This window comes from Pelophylax lessonae (assembly GCF_965119305.1).
Source record: "Pelophylax lessonae genome assembly, chromosome: 5".
NCBI lineage: Eukaryota > Metazoa > Chordata > Amphibia > Anura > Ranidae > Pelophylax > Pelophylax lessonae.
In genome coordinates, this window is record NC_138772.1 from 339,716,266 (window position 1) to 339,743,363 (window position 27,098).

Consider the following 27,098-nt stretch of genomic DNA (forward strand, 5'->3'; position numbering starts at 1 on the left):
AAGCATCAACATCCCACAGAGAATTAGAGGTGAGTCTGAGTCCTAATAGAGATAATAAACTACACTGGTGTCTTCCATTACAGAGAAGTATATTAAGTCCCTCTTCTATTCTAACTTTTTAAATGAAAGCATAAAGAATGCTGTTCAATGATTCTAATATGATCATAGACATTAGCTGATCCAATCTTGATCCTTGAAATGGGGGAATATCTATTGATATATTGATACCTTCACACCTCAGTAGACACCAGACTTTCTCAAACGTTTTACCACAGATAACCCCTGATAATAATAGTAATAATAATAACAAATAATACTCAGAGCAAATGATTTTAACCCCCCCCCCCCATATTAAATTTGAAATTAAGCAATTATAATACAAGAAAAAGTAATGCAGACAGTGATTATTGTAGTGTCCCATTGTGATCAGTGGAGAAGTGCCCCCTTACATTGGTCAGTATAGTGTCCCATTACATTGTTAGTCAGTGGGAGAAGGACTCTCTTTCATTGGTGGTCAGTGTAAAGATTGGCCCATTACACTAGGAATACACAGAAGGTGTGCCACTTACCTTGGTGTCAGTCCATTTTGCTGGCAGCTAAAATGATTATTGGTGTCATAGTCTTTCTTATCCTTGCTAAGGTCCTCCCACACTCCAAGGACATGCTGGTAGGTAATTGGCTCCTGTCTACATTGGCCTTAGTAGGAACGTGAGTTAGAGACCTTAGATTGTAAGCTCCTAGAGGGCAGGGCCTGATGTTAATGTATGATACTGTATATACAGTATAACTATATATATATATATATATATATATATATATATATATACTGTACATACGGTGCTATATAAATACTTGTAATATTAATAATATTCCACCCTATAAACCTAATAAAACTGCCTAAATCTTCTTTTTAAAAAGAAAAGGTAAAATATACTGTACATATGAAAGTAAAATGTTTCAACTTTGTGGACAGTCTAATTGTTTATGTAGACAAATACGAATACATAATAATAACTGACATATTTTAATATGACATACAATAACTAATGGTAAGCAATTTTTGAACCTGTAAATCAAGAAATGGAATGTTGTGTCAGTTTTATAAACAATGGAAGGAAGGTCTGTAGATTGACAGGATTTAATTCCTGAAACCAATTCTTTATAAAAGTGCTGCTCTTCAAATGGCAAAAAAGAAAAAAAGCACAGGTGGCAGGGTGTAGCACACAATGAGTATTAAAGAATGAGTAACAGCCACCGGAATTACAGGTGTAAATTCACAAGATGTTTTTCGCTATATCGCATGCTGCAGCATGGTTGTATATATTACTACTGCTTAGTCAAATGATTGATCAATTTCAGTTAAGAAAAGCAGATATGACTGATGATACGTGTTATGAAATGTTCTTGTCTGTTTTTTCCTGTGGTTTCACACATGTAATTCTGATATCATCAAGTAGTTGGTAAAGATGACATTCCTGCTAGTCATCAGTTGCTGAGCCCTATTCTTCATTGTTCAAGCTTCAATTCAAAAGCTCAGTAATGCACTACTCATCATTTATCTCTTCTGAACTTGACTATGCGGGTACTGTGTTTGATAAAAAACACCTCAGTTAGAAAGCCGGAAAACCTACAATTGAATGCAATATGTAATACCTTACAATATGTAATACTTTTATTGTGTACTGTTATAAAAAAATGAATAAAAAGGGATAAGAAGAGCGGTTTTGCATCGTAATTACCAATTTCACCTCTACTAAATTCTACTAAACTCTACTAAAGAAAGTTGGCCCTTAATTTCCCAATCTGAATTGCCTTCCTAAGACCCTGTTCACACCTGATCATTTTTTAGCTCGTAAAACACTCATCTCTAATTTCTCAAAACGCCCAACAAGCAAAATCCTATTCATTTCAATGGTCCCTGTTCACATATAAGCGTTTTGTTGCCTGAAGAAAAATGCCTAAAGCTCAAAAAAGTACATGAGCTTCTTTTATGGCAGATTACAAGGCTTTTGTCAATGCCTGCCTCCAAACACCTGCAAAAATTGCCTGACAAGACGCATGAAAAAAGCCCATAAAAACGCCTGACAAAAACACCTGAAATAAGCCCAAAAAAAAAACCGCCTGAAAACGATACGCTCAGGTGTGAATGGAGCCTAAAGCAGGCCATACACGTTTCGAATTTCGTACGATTTGTCGTTCGATAAACGCAAGCGCCAGTCGTGCACATCATCGAGTGTACCATCAATGTGATTCGAAAATCGTACGACAAAACACTTCTTCCTTCTGCAAGTATAGGAAGTGATGCAATGTTGTCTTGACCTTTTAACCACACCTCCACTGGGCACTCCCCCTACAGTTAAAAGTCGTATCGTGTCATTTGCGAACAGAGCAATCATTCGCCACAGCATACGACTATTCTCAGCAATAAAATGCCATTCAAGAGGTATAATAGGAATCAGAAAATGGCAGCAATGGTTATTGCATTGATTGCTTTGGAGGAGGAGAAGAAAAAGAAGAAAAATAGAAGGAAGAGCAGAGTGTGGGCCAAAGACTGGCTCATGCAACGAGAGCAATTTTCACATGTAAACCTGCTAACAAACCTCAGAGAAAATAATCCTGAGGATTACCGTAATTATTTGCGGATGACCCAGCAGTCCTTTGACATGCTATTAGCTCTTGTGCAGCCACATATCACCAAACAGGACACCTGCATGAGAAAATCTATTAGTGCAGAGGAGAGGCTCATGGCAACCCTGCGTTTTTTGGCAACAGGCAGGTCTTATGAAGACCTGAAGTTCACCACTGGAATCTCTGCCCAATCCTTGGGAAGAATCATACCTGAGACGTGTCAGGCCATAGTGAAGGTGCTCCAGCCACAGTATTTAAAGGTAATTATAAAAATTACAACTTAAATTAGTAAGAATATTACTGCAAACATAAGTCAAATTTTGTGAGTACATCAATTTTATTAAAAAATATCTAACTTCCTGTACACGGTTGTCTGAAAAAGTTTGTATTTTCTTAAATCAATACATACCCATTTCCAAATCATTATTATGAAAATATATAATTCTTAAACAATAACCAATAAAAAAGGAACAAATACACCAAAGAAATGCAATAATATTGAGCAACATATCTAGAATTTTTTTTTACAGATTTGTGTATTGGGGGCCATGAAACCAAGAACCTTGAGGTGGTTCAGGACGCACTGACCAGCTTGGGTTTCCCTGTGATTGAGACATATTTGGGTGCCAATATTGGCCAGATGTTACAGGTGGAGCAGATGTTACAGGTGGAGCAGATGTTACAGGTGGAGGAGATGTACATCCCTGATACCCTATTATATCTGTGTTAGGTGTAAGATTGCCCTTTAGTCCAATGGCAATCATTTTATGCATTAAAGCTTCACAAATGTCTCGTTGCTCCATGGACATTCTCCGTAATTTGTGTGCAACCAGATGACCCACAGCATCACATTCATCATCTTTCTGCTTCATGATAGATGATGCATCCTTCAGCAAACTGGCAGTATCGTAGTCAAGATTTCTCTTCTTTCCTCTTTGAGTTCTCTGAGTTGATGTTCCTGGCTGCTCTGATACTGGGCTTGGTGTATCCTATAGAAACAAAAAAAATTAAGAAGAAAATATGATCACTAATTATCATTAAAACATGTTTTAATTTTTTTCTATCTTGCCAACAGTTTCCTTCTAAATCTGAAGAATGGAAAGAAGTTGCCAAAGAATTCCAGGACATGTGGAATTTCCCCAATTGTGGTGGCGCAATTGATGGGAAACATGTGAGAATTACACCACCAGCACATTCAGGATCCTATTTTTACAACTATAAAGGGTTCTTCAGCATAATTCTAATGGCAATTGTGAATGCCAAATATGAATTTATGTACTTGGATATAGGGAAAAATGGAAGAAACTCGGATGGAGGTGTGATAGAGCGCAGTCCATTTATGCATCGATTAAAAGAAGGAATGTTGCATCTTCCATCTTCCAGTGAGACAGTTGAGGGCCTTAATTTTGTGTTCATTGGGGACGATGCATTTGCCTTACATGAACACCTGTTGAAACCCTATCCCTTGCGCAATTTAACTGCTCCCCAGAAAATCTTTAATTATAGATTGTCTAGGGCGAGAAGGGTGGTAGAAAATGCATTTGGGATCATGGCCAGCAGATTCCGCATTTTCCACACCGCCATTAATGTTACAGTTGAAAAAATTGACATAATAGTGGAGTGCTGCTGTATGTTACACAATTATTTAAGAAGCACAACTGTGTCATATATGCCATCAACTGCAGTTGATATTGAAGATCTTACCAGTGGCACAATTGTGCCAGGTGATTGGCGAAATGACAGCAGTGGCATGGTAAATTTAGCTCCTGCAAGGCCTAGGCTACCAACTGCAAATGCACGTCAAAATCGCATTCATTACACAGATTATTTTATGGGTAGTGGTGCAGTTGCATGGCAGGATCGCATATAATCATATGTATTATATTTTGTAAGAAATGACTTGCTCTAAATAAAGACAGCTTAATAAATCATATACAATATATGAGTATTCTTTATTCTAGTTTTTGTTACATTCTACTATGACTGGCTCATGAGGCAGAAGGACCCCTGATCCTATAGTTGTTTCATTGGGCCCTCCAACCCCCCCCCCCCCCCCCAAAGAAAAAACATTGTGAATTAAACGAAAATTTGGATATACCTGTGTCTGAGTCTGTGTCTGTGTCTGTGACATTTCCTCTGCTTCTGGGTCAGATATCAAACTGGAGTCTGATGCTGCACTTGGTGGCAGAGTGCAATGGGACTCTCTTGGATCATCTGTGTCAGCAAGAAACATCAGGTCTTTGAAGTACCACAAACGTGGGACATAGACATCATCAGCCCCTGCTCCAGATTTCTTGGACGCTTGTATTTTTTTATACTCCTTTTTAAAAACAGTCCGCAAGTTAGCAATCTTGTGCTTTACATATAGGTCATTTGGATCTTTGCAAACCTCTTTACATAGCTCCTTTAGTTCTTTGATGGCCTCATCACGCTTATATCTATTAGAATAATCCCTGGATTTCACATCCCATAAGCACGAAAATTCTCTGTATTTATCAATGAATTGGGGAAGGAACTCAGTAGATGTGAATGTGAGAGGCATTTTCCTTTAAAAAAAAAATATATATATATATATTTTACTAAGTTACCTTGCAAAGCCTTGTTATACATGTGTAAAATATAACACATAATGATTTTGCACATTAATAATGACTAAATAAGAAGAATAAATAATACTTAAGACAATAGAACTAACACGATATGCAAGTTTCATGCAGCCTGTTCATATAATGGATGAGCCATGTGCCATGAATCGTGACTGAGATAAGTTTGGACAGGAGTGAGGTCTAATTTTTATCCTTTTTGAACAGCTCCTATACTGCAAAAGGACTTCTATCAGTAATAAAATAGCATATATTTACATTATAACACAGTATTTCCGTAGAAAAAGTGAAATATGCAATGGAGAGTCAGCATTTTGAACTTACCTCAGGGATGTGTGTTCAGCGTTCTCTGCACGAATAGACTTTCCTACGTCCCGAAAAGTCGCTGCATATTCGTGCAATGCGCACGTGCGTTATATACCATGTACAGGCCCCGCCTCTTCTTTCTTTCGGGGGCTTGTGGGAGAAATCATGGCAGAGGGACAAGACATGGCAGCTTCTCAGAGCGAAAGATCTGGGACAGATGAGGAGCAGGAAATCGTGGAGGTGGAAGAAGGTCACCAGACAACCATTGTGACAAGCCCCAGGAAGAAGAAAGCCACCAACATGTCTTTGGAGGAGATGGTGGACATGGTGAACATTCTTCAAAAGAAGGATTATGACTGTCGGAAGCAAGTCTACCCTAAAAAAAATGTGAGAAAAGATCAAATTCTGGAGAAAGTTCTACGTGTCCTACAGAAAAACCATGGTGTTGAACGCACTAAAGATCAAGTGAGAAAACGCTGGTCTGACTTAAAATCCAGAGAATCCCATCAGCTAAGGAAAATCAAGAAAATTCTTCAAAAAAGTAAGTATAAACTTTTTAACAAGAATGTATGATGTTCTTGGGTTTTTCTGTGTGAGTGTATGTTCTGTATATGCCATGTGACATGTGCATGCAGAGAGTGCATACTACACAGCTTGCATCATTGTGATTTTCTATGCATATCTATAGTGTATTTTTGTCTTCTATACAGAAATAATATGCATAGTGTGATTGCATTTAAATATATGTATAGTATTTGAAGTTAAATACATGTATTTATTAATTTTCAAAGGACATTCTAGAAAGGCCCATGCAGAGGCGGGAAATGAACAGCAGACAAGTGCAGAGTCTGAGATGACGACTGACACAACACTGATATGTCTCACACCAGTTGAAGGCAGTGATTGGAGCAGCATTGCCACCAGTTCAGGTACATAACCAAATGTCACATAAACGTATGCTCATTATAACGTTTATACTGTGATTTTTATGATTTTTCATGTTTTCTTATAGGCTTTACAATGTCTACTGCTGGCAGTTCTTCATTCACTTCTGCATCTGCAAACCGCATGATTGCTGATTTAATGCAAATCAATTCAGATATTGAGAAAGTTTGCAATAAAATGAAATCGTTTCAAGGCAGGATTTCTGATGTGATAGACCAATTAGCAAAGGTTTAAATACTCTGGAAACAAAAATTTTTTTTAAGACCATGTTTCGTTATGGCACTTTAAAAAATAAAAATGGTTTTTATAAAGTAGGGGCCCATTCACACTGTCCGCATGCACCCACATACTCCATTCTGCTGAAAGGGGGGTCCACGCCCAAATCCCCTATGAGCAGGTGTCTGACAGCTCTTTCTCTGCTCTTTGTGCAGAGACAGAGCTGTCAGAACCCCACCGTTCTCTTTTGGGGACCACCAGTCCATTTTCATCATATCCATCCGATCCGCCTGACAGATGTAAATGATAATTTCCATCCGTCAGGCTTTGATCGGGTCGGATAGCAGCGGATGTCAGTGGACATGTTTCCACTGACATTCGCTGCCCTATGGGGATGCATGGAACATTCCAATGAGTTCCGCCTGACAACATGACAGGCGAATCTCATTGGATTGTGTGAAAGGGCCCTTGCTCTGACTTGCACTTTATTAAAAATACAATTGCACTATGTGACTGTTTATGTACTTTTGTACTGTTAAATTTTGGCTGTATGTACATATTTACTAACTATATTGATGTACATATGTACAAGCTTTTAAGATCCTAAATAGGGAAATGTTTGTGTGCTGGACATGCGCAACTACGCTTTTTGTTTATTGTTCATCAATAAATTGATGGTTATTTTGAAATTGGTTTCAAGTGTCTTTATTTCATGCATTATGTGATATCAACTGTATACACAGCTATTGATCTTTATGGTAGTATAGACAATGACATTCTCATCAAAATAATCTACTGTTAAAATGACAATTAGGATAACCATATGTTATTAATGACAAACAATATTGGAACATATACATCCTGCAGAAAGAAAACTTGCTGTACCATTTATTCTGCAGCTGTACAACAATGCAGTGGGTCCGTTTATTGAAAAAAGGTGTTAAAAGTCATTTTGCAATACACATACTTTTGTGTTTACACTTTTCATGCACACATATTGGCCTCTTAGCAGAGTTTGCTTGAACATATAATATTTGATGTATTGCGGTTTTTCGGCTGAACAGTCGTCCGTGTTGATATTCTTTTTATTTACCTTCCGGGTCATTCTTTTCGGAAACATGCGCAGTTGTGTGTTGTTCTGTGGAATCGAACGACTAAACCACTAATGATACGAAAATTGGACAAATTTCGCGGAAAAACCCAACATGTTGGATATGTGAATTTTTGCTGTCGTACGAAAAACGCATAGTTTACATACCACACTAACGATACGAAAATCGTTCGATAACACTGGCATTTACGATTTTCGGACGATATTCGTATCGTCTATGGCCTGCTTAACAAGAGCATGTGAACACAATGCCAGTGCTGATAGAGTGATAAATGTTTTTGTTTGCGAATGTAAACTCTAATGCTAACCCTAATGCTAACCATAACCTTTTGTTCATATACATTTTGGCAAAGTCCCCAATTTTCACCAATTTTAGTAATCTCTTACACATAATCTCAAGCACTGCACAATAAATTCAAAAAGAAGAGTAAACTGTTGTACAGTGTTGGCCATTGATAGAAACAAAAAAGTATAGTTAGGTAGAACCTTTTAATCTAATCTATGTTGAGCAGATTAGAATAATTTACAAGACTTCAGGATGCTCACGTCACCATTTCAATACCTTCAGCTGGCTAACAGTACCACAGTCCAACTAGAGTCACAGGGATATAACACAAAAAGTAGCGAAGGCAAAGAACTCCATTAATATGTGGCACACTTGGAACTTCTCATATACACCATTGAACGTAAAGCCATATGTAGAAAGAAACAGAGGCCCATAGCGTAATCCCGTAAACCAATAGGTAAATTTATTAAAAAAACTACTTACAATTTAAAAGACAAAAACAGGCATGTAGTATGTGCCGGTCATGGATCTAACCGCGGCGTCCCGCAAGTCTCCAGATCAGCATATGGATAAACAGCCGGCTTCGTTGGGGGGCGTGTGGACGTTTATGTCTGGGATCGCCAACGTTTCGTCATAAGAAAGACTTCTTCTGTCTTTCTTATGACGAAACGTTGGCGATCCCAGACATAAACGTCCACACGCCCCCCAACGAAGCCGGCTGTTTATCCATATGCTGATCTGGAGACTTGCGGGACGCCGCGGTTAGATCCATGACCGGCACATACTACATGCCTGTTTTTGTCTTTTAAATTGTAAGTAGTTTTTTTAATAAATTTACCTATTGGTTTACGGGATTACGCTATGGGCCTCTGTTTCTTTCTACATATGGCTTTACGTTCAATGGAGTATATGAGAAGTTCCAAGTGTGCCACATATTAATGTGATCGGTTTAACAACACACCGGAAACGGCTTTCGGCTTTTGGAGTCTTTCGAAGCACCTGAGCTTGATATCGGTTGACCTACTGGTTTACTACTAGCTGGGAGAGGCTGTCTCATTAAACTGAGCAGCCACGGAATTTCGGTAAGCTGCTTGTTATACCTGAGCACAAGGGTGTCCCCTTCCTACACTTTTCCCTGGTGTCACTGGAAGAAAGTTATTTTGCACGTGGATTCACATCTCTGCACTTAATATTGGGACTATTCATTTGGACATTATCCCCTCTCCTTTTTTGTTTTCTTTATATGAGCTTTTCAGCTATATAATTGTATACTGATTTCAGCGCTGCACTTTTTGGTTTTTATTGTATTTTTTGAATCACTGTTAGTTGATTTTGTGCCAGCTGCTCACTATTGTTCTTAATCATTTGGTTTTCTGTCACATCTAGCGCGGAAATTTTTCTTCTATTTATATTACAAAGAACTCCATTAACTTGTCTGTAAATGCTGCAGGAACAGAAGCAACACCCCAATCCTTTCAAATTCCATCAGATAAAAGGCAGTGAAAAGCATTAAAGCATAACTCCATGTATGTTGAGAAAAAAGCATTCCCCTCTTGGTGATCTATGTACGTTGCTAGGATTATACCAACCTTTCTTGCCTTTCTTGCAGATTCTTACCTTTTGTTATTCTGAAGAAATCCCTCTGTGTTTCTCTGTGCCCCTGTGGGAAAGTGAGTTTAATGGGAGTGGTTTCATAATTATCAATCAGCTGTGGCACATGCAGAGCACTAATGAGGAAATCTGCTGGTCCTGCATCCCTTTAAAAGTGTTCCTATTGGGAGTATCTCACCAAAAGTGACATTTTTGTTGCAGGGGATGCCTGAAATCTGACTTGTATCTTAGGCAGACTTCTGGGAAAATTAGTGAGCCTATCACACAAGTAGGAAATTATGTTTCTGGGATGTGTTAAATACACATTCTGTGTACAGAACAACTCCAGGTAGCCATATAACATTGCATTTTCAGAAAATGACAGCGGCTGCAGATTGAAAAGGAAAGGTAATTTGTGATAACATTCAATTACATTATGACTTGTGTCGCAATTGTATACGCTATATTATTTTTTCTCCAAGAAAGAGGAGTTACCCTTTAAGTTTGCTCCTTTAAAATCTCAACAGCATCTGGACTCCCATTAGCACCATGCTTTTCCTCCTCCAGGCTATTGCCTGGCAACTAAAGACAATAATTACTTCTGTCTTGGACACTCAAAGAGAGAAAAGCCAACTTCCAAAATGATGTGAGGCATCACTGGAAGGGTAGGAATCAATTTATAATACAAATCTCTATCATATATGTTGCAGAATCAGATTGTTCCATCAACACTTGTTATATGAAATTGCAACAGCAAACCTCAGACCTGCTCAATGATTTCACACTGTGGAAAAATAGTGCAACCCAGGTTCCATGAAGCTTAGTCTGGACCTTTCACAGAAAGGACGTCTCCTTAATCAGAATCAGCATTAGATCTGAAAAATCGGCAGACCTCCCACAGCCAAGTAGTACAGTTTTCACATTAACAAAACTTTTAACAACATTTGAAAGTATTGATGTTGAAGAAACCATGTTAATCATTAAATATCTAATTTCAGCTACAGGTGACCTTGAGCCAGGTCCAACAGGCATGCTATTAGCATGCTCTTTCATTAGAGGGATCTTCACATACCAACGTAAGGAAGCCAATATCAGGTTAGTGTTAAAAGTCTTCCATTTTTAAAAAAGGTGACTGAAAAGACGCTCACGGACAAGATTGAAAGCCTAGCTGTCAAACATCTTTGACAAACTTCTATTTGGTTTCAGAAATAAACATAGTACATAAACATCACTGGTCTGCCTAATAAATTACCTGTTGATGACCAGAGACAGGGAAGAATGTTACATCCTTATCCTCCTTGATCTTTCTGCCACATTTGACACCATGGATCAAAACATTTTACTGGATCGCTTAAAGCTGCTCTGAGGTCTAGGGGGTACAGAGCTCAATGGTTCAAATCCTTTCTGTCTGGGAAATCACAAAGGGTCACAGATGGAATTCATTCATCATCTTCCATTACATTATTGAGTGCCAAAGGACTCGCTTCTGTCCCCAATGTTACCATATACATGATCCCACACCATGATATTAGTTACCATTGCTATACAGATGACACAAAATTCTACACGTCTTTCAGAGCAGACATTGGTGACCCTGTAACTAAGATCAACAGGTGTCTTACGGACATTTAAGTGTGGATGAACTGTAAATGGCCAAAACTAACCCCGACAAGTCAGAAGTGCTTGTAATTGGATGGCAGAGGCTAACATCAAAGTGGCAGCACACACGTTATTGCTACATTGTTGGCAGATGGTACAGAATGCAGAGGCCAGGCTACTAACCCACCGATCCTGTACCTGCCGCCACATTACCCCAATTCTTCGCTCCCTACACTGGCTTCCAGATAATGAGGAGTTTAAAATTGTCCTACTTTCTTATACAGTAAAGCCCTAAATAACTCGGGCCTGACCTACCTGGCAGAACTTCTGGATACCCATATTTTCACAAGCTTCCATCGATCATGTCCAGAGTTGCCTTACTTGAAATTATTGCTATCCATTGTCGCTATCTGGATGTTTTTAAAAGCAGATTCAGGACTCATCTTTTTACCCAGGCTTATAACAACATCTGACAAATCTGTGTCTTCAAAGACCCAAACACAAAATTATTGAGCTCAGGTACTTCCAGTGAAGGGTGCTGTTATCGCTGCATTTAAACATTTCTTCTCTTTCGACCTTGCCCCTTTCTGATCCAGCATAACTGTAGACCTGTGCGTAAAGTTAGGTCCATAAAGATATGGTTTGACGAGCTTGGTGTGGACTCTGGAGCTGCTCAAGTGGCCTACACAAAACCCTAACCTCAACTCTTCTGAACACTTTTGGGATGAACTGGTCTTCCTGTCCAGCTTCAGTACCCGACTTCACAAATCCTCTTTTAAGATGAATTGGCACAACATTTAACACACTACAAAATCCTCTGGGACACATTAATGCATATAGTTTTTGAATGGGATGTCCATCAAGATCATATAGGTGTGATAGTCAGGAATTCACAATCCCTTGACAATATAGTGAATATGTTGCCCAAGCAGCTTCACAACATTACACTGCTGATGCCCCTTTAACATGACTTCATCAGTACAAAGAAAACTAAAGCTTACCCAGATAGCAAGGATAACTTGCCACAAATTTGCTGCACATTTTCACTTGCTAATTCTACACTTGCAGAGCACTTGAAGCACAAGTTCTAGTTGACACTTTTCCAATTTTTAGCAAATTTGCACAGCAAGTCTCTAGCTAGAGCAAAGTTGCAGTGACGAGTCTACAGCAAGAGCTCTGAAAGTCTAATTCAGCCACAGTGACCCCTGTGGTGGGATGACTATTGCGCAACATAACTGAACCAGAACTTGCAGCAGACTTGCAGAATGTTTGCAAAGAAAGTTGATCTGGAGTCATGCCATGCGGACTTGCTGCAATTGTGCAACAAACTTGTGAAGCCTGGCAAGTCTAGCAATAGCTTAGCAAGTCATTTTCAAACTTGCACACAATTGCATGCTATCTGGGTAGGCATTGACTTTACTTATTGAGCATGCATGTACACTCTTATAATGCAGTTTCTATGCACTTTTCTAATTCAGAGCCTGCTAAATATTTGAAGCTGGAGTGTTACAGTTGTAAAAAAAAAAAATGTTTTGGCACAGCCGTAGTTCATCTTGCTAAGAAGAAGTTTTGTTTGAAGGAAGCCTTTCATCTTGCCTGGAACCAGCTAAATCAGTGCATTTGTACTGGACAATGCTGGGGGCAATAGGGCGTTGCAGAGAACAAATCATCTACATCTACAAAACATCTCTTCTTTTTTAAAGTGAAACTATGTTGGTTTGGGGTTAATTGTAATTTTACAGGTATAAATAATATTAAATGTTTTATATGTTTATAGGTTGTTCATAAGATTTACCATGTACTTTTTTTACTATGTATATAAAATCTTTATTTTATGAAAGAACATTAAACACACATGGTAGAGGGAAAAGAGCTTGAGCTTAGTTTATGGCTGTCCAGGTATAGTACACGTGTTACTGTGCTTTTTAAAAACAAAAACAAGGCTGCTAACTAGCAGACATGGTTTACTTCTTCTTGCTTTTAAAGTAGACAGCAAACATATTATCTTTTTAACATAGGTGTGCGCAGCCTATTGCATTAGGGTGTGCACCCCTAAGCTCAAACACACATTTCTGCATTTCTGTGTGTGTATGTGTGTGTGTATATATATATATATATATATATATATATATATATATATATATATATATATTGCTTAAAAAAATTAAAGGAACGCTTTTTAATCAGAGCATAGCATCAAGTCAATTAAACTCCTGGGATATTGATCTGGTCAGTTAGGTAGCGGAGAGGCTTGTTAATCAGTTTCAGCTACTTTGGTGTTAATGAAATTAACAACAGGGGGATTAGGTGGGCAACAATGAGAACGGAATGGTTTTACAGGTGGAGGCCACTGACATTTCTTTCCCTACTCATCTTTCCGAACTGTTTTTCATTGGTTTTGCCTTTGGCTAGGTTTTGCAATTGGGTAAGGGTCAGTGTCACTACTGGTAGCATGAGGCAATATAGACCCTATAGAGGTTGCACAGGCATTCAAACTCCTCAAGGTTGGCACATCAATATGTGCCATTGCCAGAAGATGGAGCTTGGAGGAGATTCCAGGAGACGTCCTCTAGTAGGCCCTGTGCTCACTGCCCGACACCGTTGAGCTCGATTGGCATTTGCCATTGAACACCAGAATTTGCAGGTCTGCCATTGGTGCCCTGTGCTTTTCACAGATGAAAGCAGGTTCACCCTGAGCACAAGTGACAGGCGTGAAAGGGTCTGGAAAATCTGTGGAGAATGTTATGCTGCCTGTAATATTGTTCAGCATGACTGTTGGCGCTATATAAATCCTGTATAATAATAATGTGTTCAGATGATTTGAATGAATGGAGGTTCTCCAATTTATAAATCAGTTTGAGAAATGGAGAATAAACAGCAGTTTGTTCAGAAAAAAGAAAGATATGAATCATCAAAAGGGTTTTCTAAAATCCTTGCAATCTATACTTTATATAGAAGGGAATGTTTGTTTTTCTTAAATAGCTATTCATTGAATATCAGGTTGATATAACAGGTGCTTCTAATTTTGTTCAAAAAGATTATCACATAAAATGACCCTTTCAGCTCCAAGCAATGATGTGATTATTGATACTACCTTTTGTATGAAATTTGATTTAAAAAAACTATCCTCCCATATGCTTAATGATGTAAAGTTATACAGTGTGTTCAACTGACTTGCTTTCATTACATGGTCTAGTTGTCAGATTAAGGGTATTCCTTGACCTTGAAGGTACCGTGCTCTGTGAGGCTATAATGTAATCTGTTAAAGATAAACTAAAATAACAGTAATAAATTGTACACAATTTTTCATAAAAAACAACAACATTTAAAAACAACTTTAATTAGCCAGTGTTGGTTTTACAGAAAAAAAACTCTAACCAAACAACATTACACCTAAAAATAGACAATGTATATTAAAACATTAACACAACATCGCTCATACTAATTGTTGTAGTCATCTTACTAAAAGGAGGTCTAAAGTCACAGCAAACACTTTCATTTTAGAACATCGGCATTGTAATAACAATACAAATGATAGATATTTTTGACAATCCAATATGTCTACTCAAGAAATGTTTGTCTGCTGGCCATCTCTTTCCACAACTTCCAGGTTTTCTTGAATGCTTTGCAACTTTTTCTGTGCTCATTCCTTAGGACTACATATCTCAAGGTATTTTGCTGCCTGCAGGCAATGATTTCTATGCTGACTCCACGTCTTAAAACTCCTCCTCTTACCACCTCTGTAGTTTAGAGGGCAGATTGTGTGAAATCAGTGAAACAACAGTGCCAACTCACAGGGAATAGTGAATATATGTCCAGGGCCGGCGCCAGCAGAAGACTGCTTAGGCAGCTGCCTTAGGGCACCAGGATAGGGAGGGCATGGGGCTGCTGATAAGTTAGTACATCAGCTAATTTTATTAGTGATCAAGGGGTTAAGTGTGTCCCTAGGGGCGTGATTCTAACTGTAAAGGGGCGTGGCTTGTGATGTAACAACAACAGAGACATATGATCCTACATAGCAGGATCGTGTAGTCTCTGAAGTTACATCAGGGAGAATGACAGACGGCTTTGTTTACATTTAGCTGCCTGCCCTTCTCCCTCTCCAGTGGGAGATTGCGAGTGACCGGTGGACATCAGAGCTGCCGGTCACTCGCGCGGGAACGAGCGGGGGCGGAAGCGCGCCTCTAGAGGCGCGCGCTTGCCCCCTGGAGGCTCCTGGGCGAGTAACGTAGCCCTAAGTCGGTTTGCCCAGGAGAGCCAGACTGCCGCAGTAAATAGTCGTGCGGCAGTCGGCAAGTGGTTAATGCCCAAAAATCTAACATGGGTGTGTTGGTCTGGTGTCCACTAACTTTTGACTTATAATATATTTTGGGTCTAAAAATTCTTAGATATCATTCACCAAAAACACATTTTAGAAATTTTGTAATGCTAAACTGAACTGTGTCAATTTATTTTCCATTTTTTAAACAGCCATGTCTTGTTCTTCCCTGCCTTTGTCCACTTCTTCCCTACAAACACATAGAATACAAAGTTTATATCCAGGCAGATGCAGGCAGCCTAAGTAAGTCATGTGGTTGTGACGTAACACGTGGGAGGAGCTAGGTTACACTGAGGAGAATTTTATCATGGCTGTTTTTGCATCTTAAAAGCGATTTTACAACTTTTTAACTGTAAGTGCAATACTTTTAATAAAATTTTGGTACCGATCTTACTACACAATGAGAGTCCATCCCATGTCTGCTTGAGCATTTTACCAGCAAAAAAGGCAGAGACTGAAGGCCCCTTAAAGGGACACATACCGGGTAGCATGTTTTTAAAGTGAAGATTCTTATGTGAGGAGGCATTGAAGCATATTCATACCCCCAAGGGGAATGCTATATGTATATGGGATAAATACACTATACGTAGAGTCACTTATGCACTAATATAGCATGTTTAGTATGTTTATTATTTATTTTGATTGAAGGAGCTTTTTTTATTTTTGCTTCATTGCACATATTATATGGAAAGATTGTGATTGAACCACAGGGGAGCGCGGCATAACATAGTATATATCATTTCTAAAACTATCTAGGCAAATGAAACACATTGACAATTTCCTAAATATGTGTGTCTTGTTGTCTAGGCCCTGCAAAACCTTCTGAACAGGCCTCTAGAAGAACATAAAACCCATACACAGACTAGTCATCAGTCACTGCTTTACAGTAAGTAAAACAGCAAACCTCTATCAACACTTGTCATATTTTCAGCAAAGGTACTGCTGTAGCTTACAATAAACCAAAAGGATAAAAAGAGTATACAGTATACCATGGCACAGTGCATGTTTTATGTAATGTTTATCTAGAATTATCCTTTTAACCACTTATGGACTACTCACTGTGTATTTACGTTGGTACTTACGTCGGTACCTCCCGCAGCTTCCTGGATGTTCTCCCCACTTACCGGACTCGTCGGTAGCAGGGAAAACGATCTGCTCCACTGTCCTTTCAGGCAGGAAGTCGAGTGAGGACAAGTTGGCCCTCACTCAACTCTATGGCCTTGGAGGACTGGAGCGGTTCCTAGCAACCTTTTCAGTGTAAATGTGAGATTTGAGGTCTTTTTGACCCCAGATCTCACATTAAAGCGGAGTTCCACCCCCCCCCCTCCAAAAACTAAAAGTCAGCAGCTACACATACTGCAGCTGCTGACTTTAAATATTAGGACACTTACCTGTCCTGGAGTCCAGCGATGTCGGCACCGCAGCTGTCGGCTGTCGGGTGCTCCTGCCGTCACTGCCGGTAAGGAAACCCGGCAGTGAAGCCATGCGGCTTCACGGGCGGGTCCCTACTGCGCATGCACGAAGTGTGCTGTGCATTTGGATTGGCTCGGTGGTGGGGGAAGGAGGAGGGGGGCCAAACTTCCGAGGGACGGCGCTGCGGCGCCGCCTACCGGACGTGGGGAAGGGTACCTGTCAAAAACAGGTACCTGTTCCCCCCTCCCCCCTGAAAGGTGCCAAATGTGGCATCGGAGGGGGGGAGGAAGCAAATGAGCGGAAGCTCCACTTTTGGGTGGAACTCCGCTTTAAAGAGGTCCTGTCATGCTTATTTCTATAACAAGGGATGTTTATATTCCTTGTAATAGGAATAAAAGTGATCAAAAAATGTTTTTTTTAAAAGGACAGTGTAAAAATAAAAAACAAAAGATATAATAATTAGGAAAAGAAAAATATAATCGCTCCTTCCCCGTTAGCTCGCACAATTGGGCTAACTTAACTATTTTCTTATTTTTAAATTCCAAAAAGTGCATATTTTTCCCAAAAAATTGTGTTTGTAAGACCGCTGCACAAATACGGTGTGCTCAAAAATATTGCAACAATCTCCATTTTATTCTCTAGGGGCTCTGCTAAAAACAATATATAATGTTTGGGGGTTCTAAGTAATTTTCTAGCAAAAAAAAAAATGATTTTAACTTGTAAACAACAAGTGTTAGAAAAAGGCCCGGTCCAGAAGTAGTTAAAGAATAAGTCTCACTAGAAGTTACTAAAGCTTGCTAAATCACTCAGGAAACCATGTGCACATAGCACTTGTCCTTGGTAAAATTGGTGCTGCTATTTCTAAGCACTGTTGTTGGATAACTATCTCCTTCATAGCCCACTGCTAAGGAGTTGGACTTCTGGGTAACATCACACAGAGCCTGCCCAGCCCCTACTTCCTCTGAACATTGCAGACAGAACATCCATCCTTGCCATGCAGTCCATGCCTCCTATGCTCCATTTGGACTGAGCCTGCAACCTGCCACAGCTTCCCCACCATTCTGTTGTGCCTCCTCTGTTCCCACTGCTCCTTTTAAAAAGGCTGAGTCCTAAGTGGCCTGCTAGCTCTGGGGGGATGACTACAGTGACTACCCGCTGATTGAAGAAAAGCCAACATGGTACCAATATTTTAAAAAAAGGCTGAGATATATCCCTGGAAACTACAGGCCAGCCGGTATAGCATTAATTGTTTGGAAACTATTGGAGGAGATGATAAGGAATTATATTCAAGAATTTGCTGAAAACAGTATCATTAGTGGTAATCAGCATGGATTCATGAAGGATCGTTCTTGCCAGACCAATCTATTATCATTCTTTGAGGAAGTGAGCTGCTATCTAGATAAAGGAAGGCCTGTGGATGTTGTATATCTGGATTTTGCAAAGGCATTTGATACAGTTCCCCACAAATGTTGGCTTTACAAACTGAGGTCTGTCGGCATGAACTCGGCATGCAAGTTACTCGCTACGGGGAGAACCTGTGGGGGAATCCACGATGGTAAATAACCTGGAGTCCAAAAAAAGGGATTTACTCCAGAGATAAAAACCATAATTCTCCAAATCTACAAGACTGTGGTCCAGCCGCATCTTGAGTATGCCGTCCAGTTCTGAGCACCAGTCTTCAAGAAGGATGTGCTAGAACTGGAAAGAGTTAAAAGAAGGGCAACAAATCTAAAAAAGGGACTGGAGGTACTCAGTTATGGGGAAAAACTACAAGCATTGGACCTATTCTCTCTGGAGAAGAGACAGTTGAGAGGAGATATGATAGCGATATTCAAATAACTTACTGATGACCCTAGCATAGGGAAAAAAACTTTTTAGTGGGAGAGAGTTTAAAAGGACACATGGCCATTCACTGAAATTGGAAGAGAAATTGGAGGAGAAGCGGCTTAACCGTAAACTGCGTAGAGGATTCTTTACTGTCAGAGCAGTAAGGATGTGGAATTATCCACAGGGAGCATCAATAGTTTAAAGAAACTATTAGATGGGCATCTTAACAATCACAACATACAGGGATATGTGATTTACTTTTTACATAAACACACACACACACCACAGGTTGAACTGGATGGACTGGTGTCTTTATTCAACCTTACCAACTATGTACAGTATCTCACAAAAGTGAGTATACCCCTCACATTTTTGTAAATATTTTATTATATCTTTTCATGCGACAACACTGAAGAAATGACACTTTGATACAATGTAAAGTAGTGAGTGTGCAGCTTGTATAACAATGTAAATTTGCTGTCCACTTAAAATAACTCAACACACAGCCATTCATGTCTAAACCGCTGGAAGCAAAAGTGAGTACATCCCTAGGTGAAAATGTCCAAATTGGGCCCAATTAACCATTTTCAAGGTGTAATGTGACTCGTTAGTGTTACAAGGTCTCAGGTGTGAATGGGGAGCAGGTGTGGCAAATTTAGTGTTACCGCTCTCACTCTCTCATACTGGTCACTGAAAGTTCAACATTGCACCTCATGGCAAAGAACTCTCTGAGGATCTGAAAAAATAATTGTTGCTCTACATAAAGATGGCCTAGGCTATAAGAAGATTGCCAAGACCCTGAAACTGAGCTGGAGTACAGTGGCGAAGACCATGCAGTGGTTTAACAGGACAGGTTCCACTCAGAACAGGCCTCGCCATGGTCAACCAAAGAAGTGAACGTGCTCAGCATCATATTCAGAGGTTGTCTTTAGGAAATAGACGTATGAGTGCTGCCAGCATTGCTGCAAAGGTTGAAGGGGTGGGGGGGGGGGGGGTCAGCCCGTCAGTGCTCAGACCATACGCTGCACACTGCATCAAATTGGTCTGCATGGCGTCGTCCTAGAAGGAAGCCTCTTCTAAATATGATGCACAAGAAAGCCTGCAAACAGTTTGCTGAAGACAAGCAGACTAAGGACATAGATTACCGCAGTGGCGTAGCGTGGGGGGTGCAGGGGGGGCCGGCCGCACCGGGCGCAATATTTAGGGGGGCGCAATCCCACGCCCGTGTGTCACTCCTGCCTGTTCTCTTAATTTTATTACAGTGTCCCCAGACAGCCATGTTCCGATGCGCCCTGTTATTGGGCGAATAGGGTCACGTGCAGCGGGGGGGGGGGGGCTGGCTTGTCTGTGATCAGGTGTCAGATGCGCACGGGAGTCCCGCCTCGGCACCTCCAGCATCTTCTCCTTCTCCTCTCCTCTCCTCCGGGTGGCACATCATGTGGCGCGCATGGGAGTCCCGCCTCCGGACTGTGAACTTCCACCACACAATCTTCTCCTCCTCCTCTGCTGGATCTCAGGTACATCCTTTTACAGTCTAGCAGTGTGTCAGAGCCAGAGGCAGTCGCAGCAGCCAGAAAGATAGACAGAGTGAGTTAGGGTCAGAGTTAAGGTGAGTTAGGACAGAGCAGTTAGGGTCACGCTGTGTAGTGATCAGTATAGGAATACTGTAGGTAGGACAGTGTAGTGTAGTTGTCAGTGTACTGGACAATGTAGTGGATAGTGTAGTATAGTGTATTGGGTAGTGTAGTGGGTAGTATAATGTAGTGGTCAGTGTAGTGTAGTGTAGTGGACAGGGTAGTGTAGTGGGTAGTGTAGTGCAGTGGGTAGTGTAGTGCAGTGGGTAGTGTAGTGTAGAGGACAGTATAGTGTAGTGGGTAGTGTAGTGGACAGGGTAGTGTAGTGTAGTGGACAGTATAGTGTAGTGGGTAGTGTAGTGGGTAGTGTAGTGGACAGGGTAGTGTAGTGTAGTGGGTAGTGTAGTGGACAGTATAGCGTAGTGGGTAGTGTAGTGGGTAGTGTAGTGGGTAGTGTAGTGTAGTGTAGTGCAGTGGGTAGTGTAGTGTAGTGGGTAGTGTAGTGTAGTGCAGTGGACAGTGTAGTGCAGTGGGTAGTGTAGTGTAGTGGGTAGTGTAGTGTAGAGGACAGTATAGTGTAGTGGGTAGGGTAGTGTAGTGTAGTGGGTAGTGTAGTGGGTAGTGTAGTGGGTAGTGTAGTGTAGAGGACAGTATAGTGTAGTGGGTAGTGTAGTGTAGTGGGTAGTGTAGTGTAGTGGACAGTATAGCGTAGTGGGTAGTGTAGTGTAGTGTAGTGGGTAGTGTAGTGGGTAGTGTAGTGTAGTGTAGTGCAGTGGGTAGTGTAGTGTAGTGTAGTGTAGTGCAGTGGACAGTGTAGTGCAGTGGGTAGTGTAGTGTAGTGGGTAGTGTAGTGTAGAGGACAGTATAGTGTAGTGGGTAGGGTAGTGGGTAGTGTAGTGGGTAGTGTAGTCTAGTGGACAGTATAGTGTAGTGGGTAGTGTAGTGTAGTGGGTAGTGTAGTGTAGTGGGTAATGTAGTGTAGAGGACAGTATAGTGTAGTGGGTAGTGTAGTGGACAGGGTAGTGTAGTGTAGTGGGTAGTGTAGTGTAGTGGACAGTGTAGCGTAGTGGGTAGTGTAGTGTAGTGTAGTGTAGTGGGTAGTGTAGTGGGTAGTGTAGTGTAGTGTAGTGCAGTAGGTAGTGTAGTGTAGTGGGTAGTGTAGTGTAGTGTAGTGGACAGTGTAGTGCAGTGGGTAGTGTAGTGTAGTGGGTAGTGTAGTGTAGAGGACAGTATAGTGTAGTGGGTAGGGTAGTGTAGTGGGTAGTGTAGTGTAGTGGACAGTATAGTGTAGTGGGTAGTGTAGTGTAGTGGGTAGTGTAGTGTAGTGTAGTGGGTAGTGTAGTGTAGAGGACAGTATAGTGTAGTGGGTAGTGTAGTGGACAGGGTAGTGTAGTGGGTAGTGTAGTGTAGTGGACAGTATAGTGTAGTGGGTAGTGTAGTGTAGTGGACAGGGTAGTGTAGTGTAGTGGGTAGTGTAGTGTAGTGGACAGTGTAGTGTAGTGGGTAGTGTAGTGTAGTGGACAGTATAGTGCAGTGGGTAGTGTAGTGGACAGTGTAGTGTAGTAGACAGTGTAGTGAAGTGTAGTGGGTAGTGTAGTGTAGTGGACAGTGTAGTGTAGTGTAGTGGACAGGGTAGTGTAGTGTAGTGGGTAGTGTAGTGTAGTGGACAGTGTAGTGTAGTGGGTAGTGTAGTGTAGTGGACAGTATAGTGCAGTGGGTAGTGTAGTGGACAGTGTAGTGTAGTGGACAGTGTAGTGTAGTGTAGTGGGTAGTGTAGAGAAGTGGACAGTATAGTGTAGTGGGTAGTGTAGTGTAGTGGACAGTATAGTGCAGTGGGTAGTGTAGTGGACAGTGTAGTGTAGTGGACAGTATAGTGTAGTGTAGTGGACAGTATAGTGTAGTGGGTAGTGTAGTGGACAGTGTAGTGTAGAGGGGAAAGGGGAGTGTAGCGGTCAGTTTAGTGTAGTGGACAGTATAGTGTAGTGATCAGTGTAGTGTAGTGGACAGTATAGTGTAGTGGACAGTGTTATGTAGTGGTCAGTGTAGTGTAGTGGTCAGTGTAGTGTAGTGGGCAGTGTAGTGTAGTGGACCGTGTAGTGGTCAGTGTAGTGACCACTACACTACACTACACTGACCACTACACTACACTGACCACTACACTGACCATTGCACTACACTGACCATTGCACTACACTGACCATTGCACTACACTGAGCATTACACTACACTGACCATTACACTACACTGACCACTGCACTACACTGACCACTGCACTACACTGACCACTACACTACACTGACCAGCCTGGACAGTGTAGTGTAGTGGACAGGTAGGTCAGTTTAGTGGTCAGTTTAGGTATCAGGTAGGTTCCTGTTTTGGTTAGTTTTGGAATCAGGTAGGTCAGTGCAGTGGTCAGTGTAGTGGACAGTGTAGAGGTCAGTCCAGTTGCCAGTATAGGAATCCGGTAGGTTAGTGAAGTGGACAGGTAGGTCAGTGTAGGAATCAGGTAGGTTAGTGTAGTGGTCAGTGTAGGAATCAGGCTGGTCAGTACTATTGTAGGAAGAGACTCAGGGAGTACTAAAAGTCTGCAGGTTAGGGGGCGCAAATTGCTTGCCTTGCCCCGGGCGCTGACAACCCACGCTACGCCACTGGATTACCGGAACCATGTCCTGTGATCTGATGGGACCAAGATAAACTTATTTGGTTCAGATGGTGTCAAGCTTGTGTGGCGTCAACCAGGTGAGGAGTACAATGACAAGTGTGTCTTGCCTAGAGTCAAGGATTGTGGTGGGATTGTCATGGTCTGGGTTTGCATGAGTGTTACTGGGGAGCTACAGTTCATTGAGGGAACCATGAATGTCAACATATACTGTGACATACTGAAGCAGGGCATGATCCCCTCCCTTCAGAGACTGGGCTGCAGGGCAGTATTCCAACATTATAACAACCCCTAACACATCTCCAAGAAGAGCACTGCCTTGTTAAAGAAGCTGAGGGTAAAAGTGATGGATTGGCCAAGCATGTCCAGACCTAATCCATATTGAGCATCTGTGGGGCATCCTCAAATGGAAGTTGGAGGAGCGCAAGGTCTCTAACATCTACCAGTTCCGTGATGTCCTTGTGGAGGAGTGGAAGAGGACTCCAGTGGCAACCTGTGAAGCTCTGGTGAACTCCATTCCCCAGAGGGTTAAGGAAGTGCTGGAAAATAATGGTGGCCACACAAAAGATTGACACTTTGGGCCCAATTTGGACATTTCACTTATGGGGTGTACTCACTTTTGTTGTCAGTGGTTTAGACATTAATGGCTGTGTGTTGAGTTATTTTGAGGGGACAGCACATTTACACTGTTTTACAAGCGTACACTCACTACTTTTCATTGTAGCAAAGTGTAATTTCTTCAGTGTTGTCAGATGAAAAGATATAATAAAATATTTACTAAAATGTGAGGGGTGTACTCACTTTTGTAAGATACTGTACATATGATTGGCAGCTTGTCTTGTATAAATGACAGCATCTGGGAAGCTGCACTGTCACTCACAAAAGCACAAGCCAATAACAGCACACACCGGAAGCTATTATATTTGTTCCGGAGAGACTAGTTTACTAGCTGTAGGCATGTACTGTTGTAGGCTTGTGTTTTTGTCAAAAACAGAACTGCTCCCTAGCCACAGTTAATCACACAACGCAAGCCACTAGCTACTACTGCAGTAATCCTCTTATAAAAATCTGATAACTGTGATAGGTTGTGGGCTCAGTATTTTAACAGTAGCAGAGGGAGCAAAGGAGCCATGGCTGCAGAATGGAGAGGGGCATAGGCGTGCGCACGGGGTGTGCCGGGTGTGCCTGGGCACACCCTAATCACCCCGTGTCTGTTAGTGTAGGGCCGGCTGCCTCCCGAGATCTCCATCTTTGGCACTGAGGGTAGTGAGATGCTCGTGGAGAGGCGGCTGTGCTGTTGGCTCCAGCAGACAGTGAGGCTTGCCATGTGTGTGACACTGTCAGGTAATGTTACTGCTTGCAGGGAGAAAGACAAGCTGTCAAAACTCAGCGGTGATGTCGGGGATGGGCGGGACCGAACAGCTATTAAACACCAGCCAATGGGATGGGGTCTGGGCGGCTGCTTCATTTATGTGGCCCCGCCCCTTTCTTAAGCAGCCCAATCATTGGCTGGTGTTTGACAGCTGCTTGATCCCGCCCACCCCCGACATCACCGCTAAGTTTTGACAGCTGGTCTTTCTCCCTGCAAGCAGCTACATGACAGTGACAGTGTCACACACACAGTGGGGTACCAATGGGGGGGCGCACTGGGGGGTATCAGCCAGCATCCTCTGAGAGATCCTGTATGGCAGTGTGAAGGCTGCAGTGGCAGCTCCTTCAATCCGTGCTGCAAGCGGGGGGCGGAGACGCGGCGGGATGAAGGGGGCGGAGCCGCGGTGGGAAGAAAGGGGCGGAGCCTCGGCGGGAAGGAGGGGCGGAGCCTCGACGGGAAGAAGGGGCGGAGCCTCGGCTGGAAGAAGGTGAGTGCCCATTGCCCAAGTGTGTGTGCTCTGTGTTGGATAGGAGGAGAATGGGGAAGCTGCATATAGAGGAATTCATCCTTCCCTATCCTTCCTGCAGCTGCTGAATAACTGATTGCCCTCCTCTCCCTCCTGCAGGAAGAATAGGGAAATATCAATTCCTTTATATGCAGCTGCCCCATCCCCCTCCCTATACAACTTCCTTTGCTGGCCCCCCAGTGCTCTCTTAACCCCCCCTCCAGTGTTCTTATCCCCCCTCAGTGCTCTTAACCCCCCCAGTGCACTAGACCCCCTGTTCTTTAGCCCCCCCCATGCTCTTCAGCTCCCCACAGTGCTTTTTATCTCCCTCCCCCCTATGCTCCCTGTCCCCCCCCCCAGTGCTCTCCACCCCCTGGTTTTCCCTGCCCGCCCCCCAAGTGCTCCCTGTCCCCCCCAGTGCTCTCCACCCCCTGGTTTTCCCTGCCCGCCCCCCAAGTGCTCCCTGTCCCCCCCAGTGCTCTCCACCCCCCTGGTTTTCCCTGCTCGCCCCCCCAGTGCTCTCCACCCCCTGCACCTTCCAACCCCCTACAATGCTTTGCAAACCCCCTCTTAATTCTCTCCTGTCCCCCCGCCCACCGTGCCCTTCACCTCCTCCAGTGCTCTCTGCTTCCCCTGTGCTCTCCGGCCCCCCTAGTGCTCTTCTATCTTCTATCATGTCCTCAGTCTCTGAGCATCTTCTGTATCACGTCCGTAGTCTCTGACCATCTCCTGTATCATGTCTGCAGTCTCTGACCATCTCCTGTATCACGTCTGCAGTCTCTGACCATCTCCTGTATCATGTCTGCAGTCTCTGACCATCTCCTGTATCATGTCTGCAGTCTCTGACCATCTCCTGTATCATGTCTGCAGTCTCTGACCATCTCCTGTATCACGTCTGCAGTCTCTGACCATCTCCTGTATCATGTCTGCAGTCTCTGACCATCTCCTGTATCACGTCTGCAGTCTCTGACCATCTCCTGTATCACGTCTGCAGTCTCTGACCATCTCCTGTATCATGTCTGCAGTCCCTGACCATCTCCTGTATCATGTCTGCAGTCTCTGACCATCTCCTGTATCATGTCTGCAGTCTCTGACCATCTCCTGTATCATGTCTGCAGTCTCTGACCATCTCCTGTATCATGTCTGTAGTCTCTGACCATCTATTGTATCACGTCTGCAGTCTCTGACCATCTATTGTATCATAAGAAAAATAGTGGACAACTGCGCTAAACCAACAAAAAATGTGAAGCTGCAACTTCAAGTGTGACTGTCACCTTAAAATATATCTATTGTATCATGTCTGCAGTCTCTGACCATCTACTGTATCATGTCTGCAGTCTCTGACCATCTCTTGTATCATGTCTGCAGTCTCTGACCGTCTCATGCCAAGGTTCGCCATCACTGCTCTATATATATATATATACACGCATGTGCGTTTGAGCTTTGGGGTGCACACCCTAATGCAATAGGCTGCACACGCCTATGGAGAGGGGGCTGTGGAAGGTTGGGGCACAATCTTTTATCTGTAGAAATTCAGCATAGGAGGCATGAGCTGCAGGGCAGGGAGAGCTGTACAATTGAGAACCTTGTCCTCTGGGGGACTAAGCAAGTTATTTTAACTTCTGGTGAGAGATCTTCCCTTAGGCTCTAGGACTGTTATCCTTAACCTTTCTACAACACATCAAATATGACAGACCCAGACCAAACCAGCATATCATGTGTTCTTGCTGCACAGTAAACATAATATATAATGATGCAAATTAAATGTTGTTATTAACGTTTAACCACTTTACCACCGGAGGATTTTGCTGTCTTACGTCTGGGCCACTTTTTGCGATTCGGCACTGTGCAACTTTACCTGACAATTGCGTGGTCATGCAACGCCGTACCCAAACAAAATTTACGTCCTTTTTTCCCCACAAATAGAGCTTTCTTTTGCTGGTATTTGATCACCTGTGCGATTTTAACTTTTTGCTCTATAAAAAAAAAAAGAGCGAAATTTTGAAAAAATAACAATATTTTTCACATTTTTTTTAAATTCCCCCCCAAAAAATGTAAAAATCTAAATTTTTTATCATTTTAGGCCAATTTGTTTTCTGCTACATATTTTTGGTAAAAAAAAATCACAATAAGTGTATTTTAATTG

At 42.1% G+C, this 27,098-nt stretch overlaps 1 protein-coding gene across 1 annotated transcript; it reads left to right on the forward strand.

Annotated features, from left to right (window-relative positions):
• Positions 1-2,558: 2,558 nt before the first annotated feature.
• On the forward strand, positions 2,559-4,498 carry LOC309556515 (uncharacterized protein; the record flags this gene model as incomplete). Its single annotated transcript, XM_082258963.1, has 2 exons — positions 2,559-2,888; positions 3,704-4,498. 2 exons carry the CDS (start codon positions 2,559-2,561, stop codon positions 4,496-4,498), a joined length of 1,125 nt encoding a protein of 374 aa, XP_082115089.1.
• Positions 4,499-27,098: the final 22,600 nt, after the last annotated feature.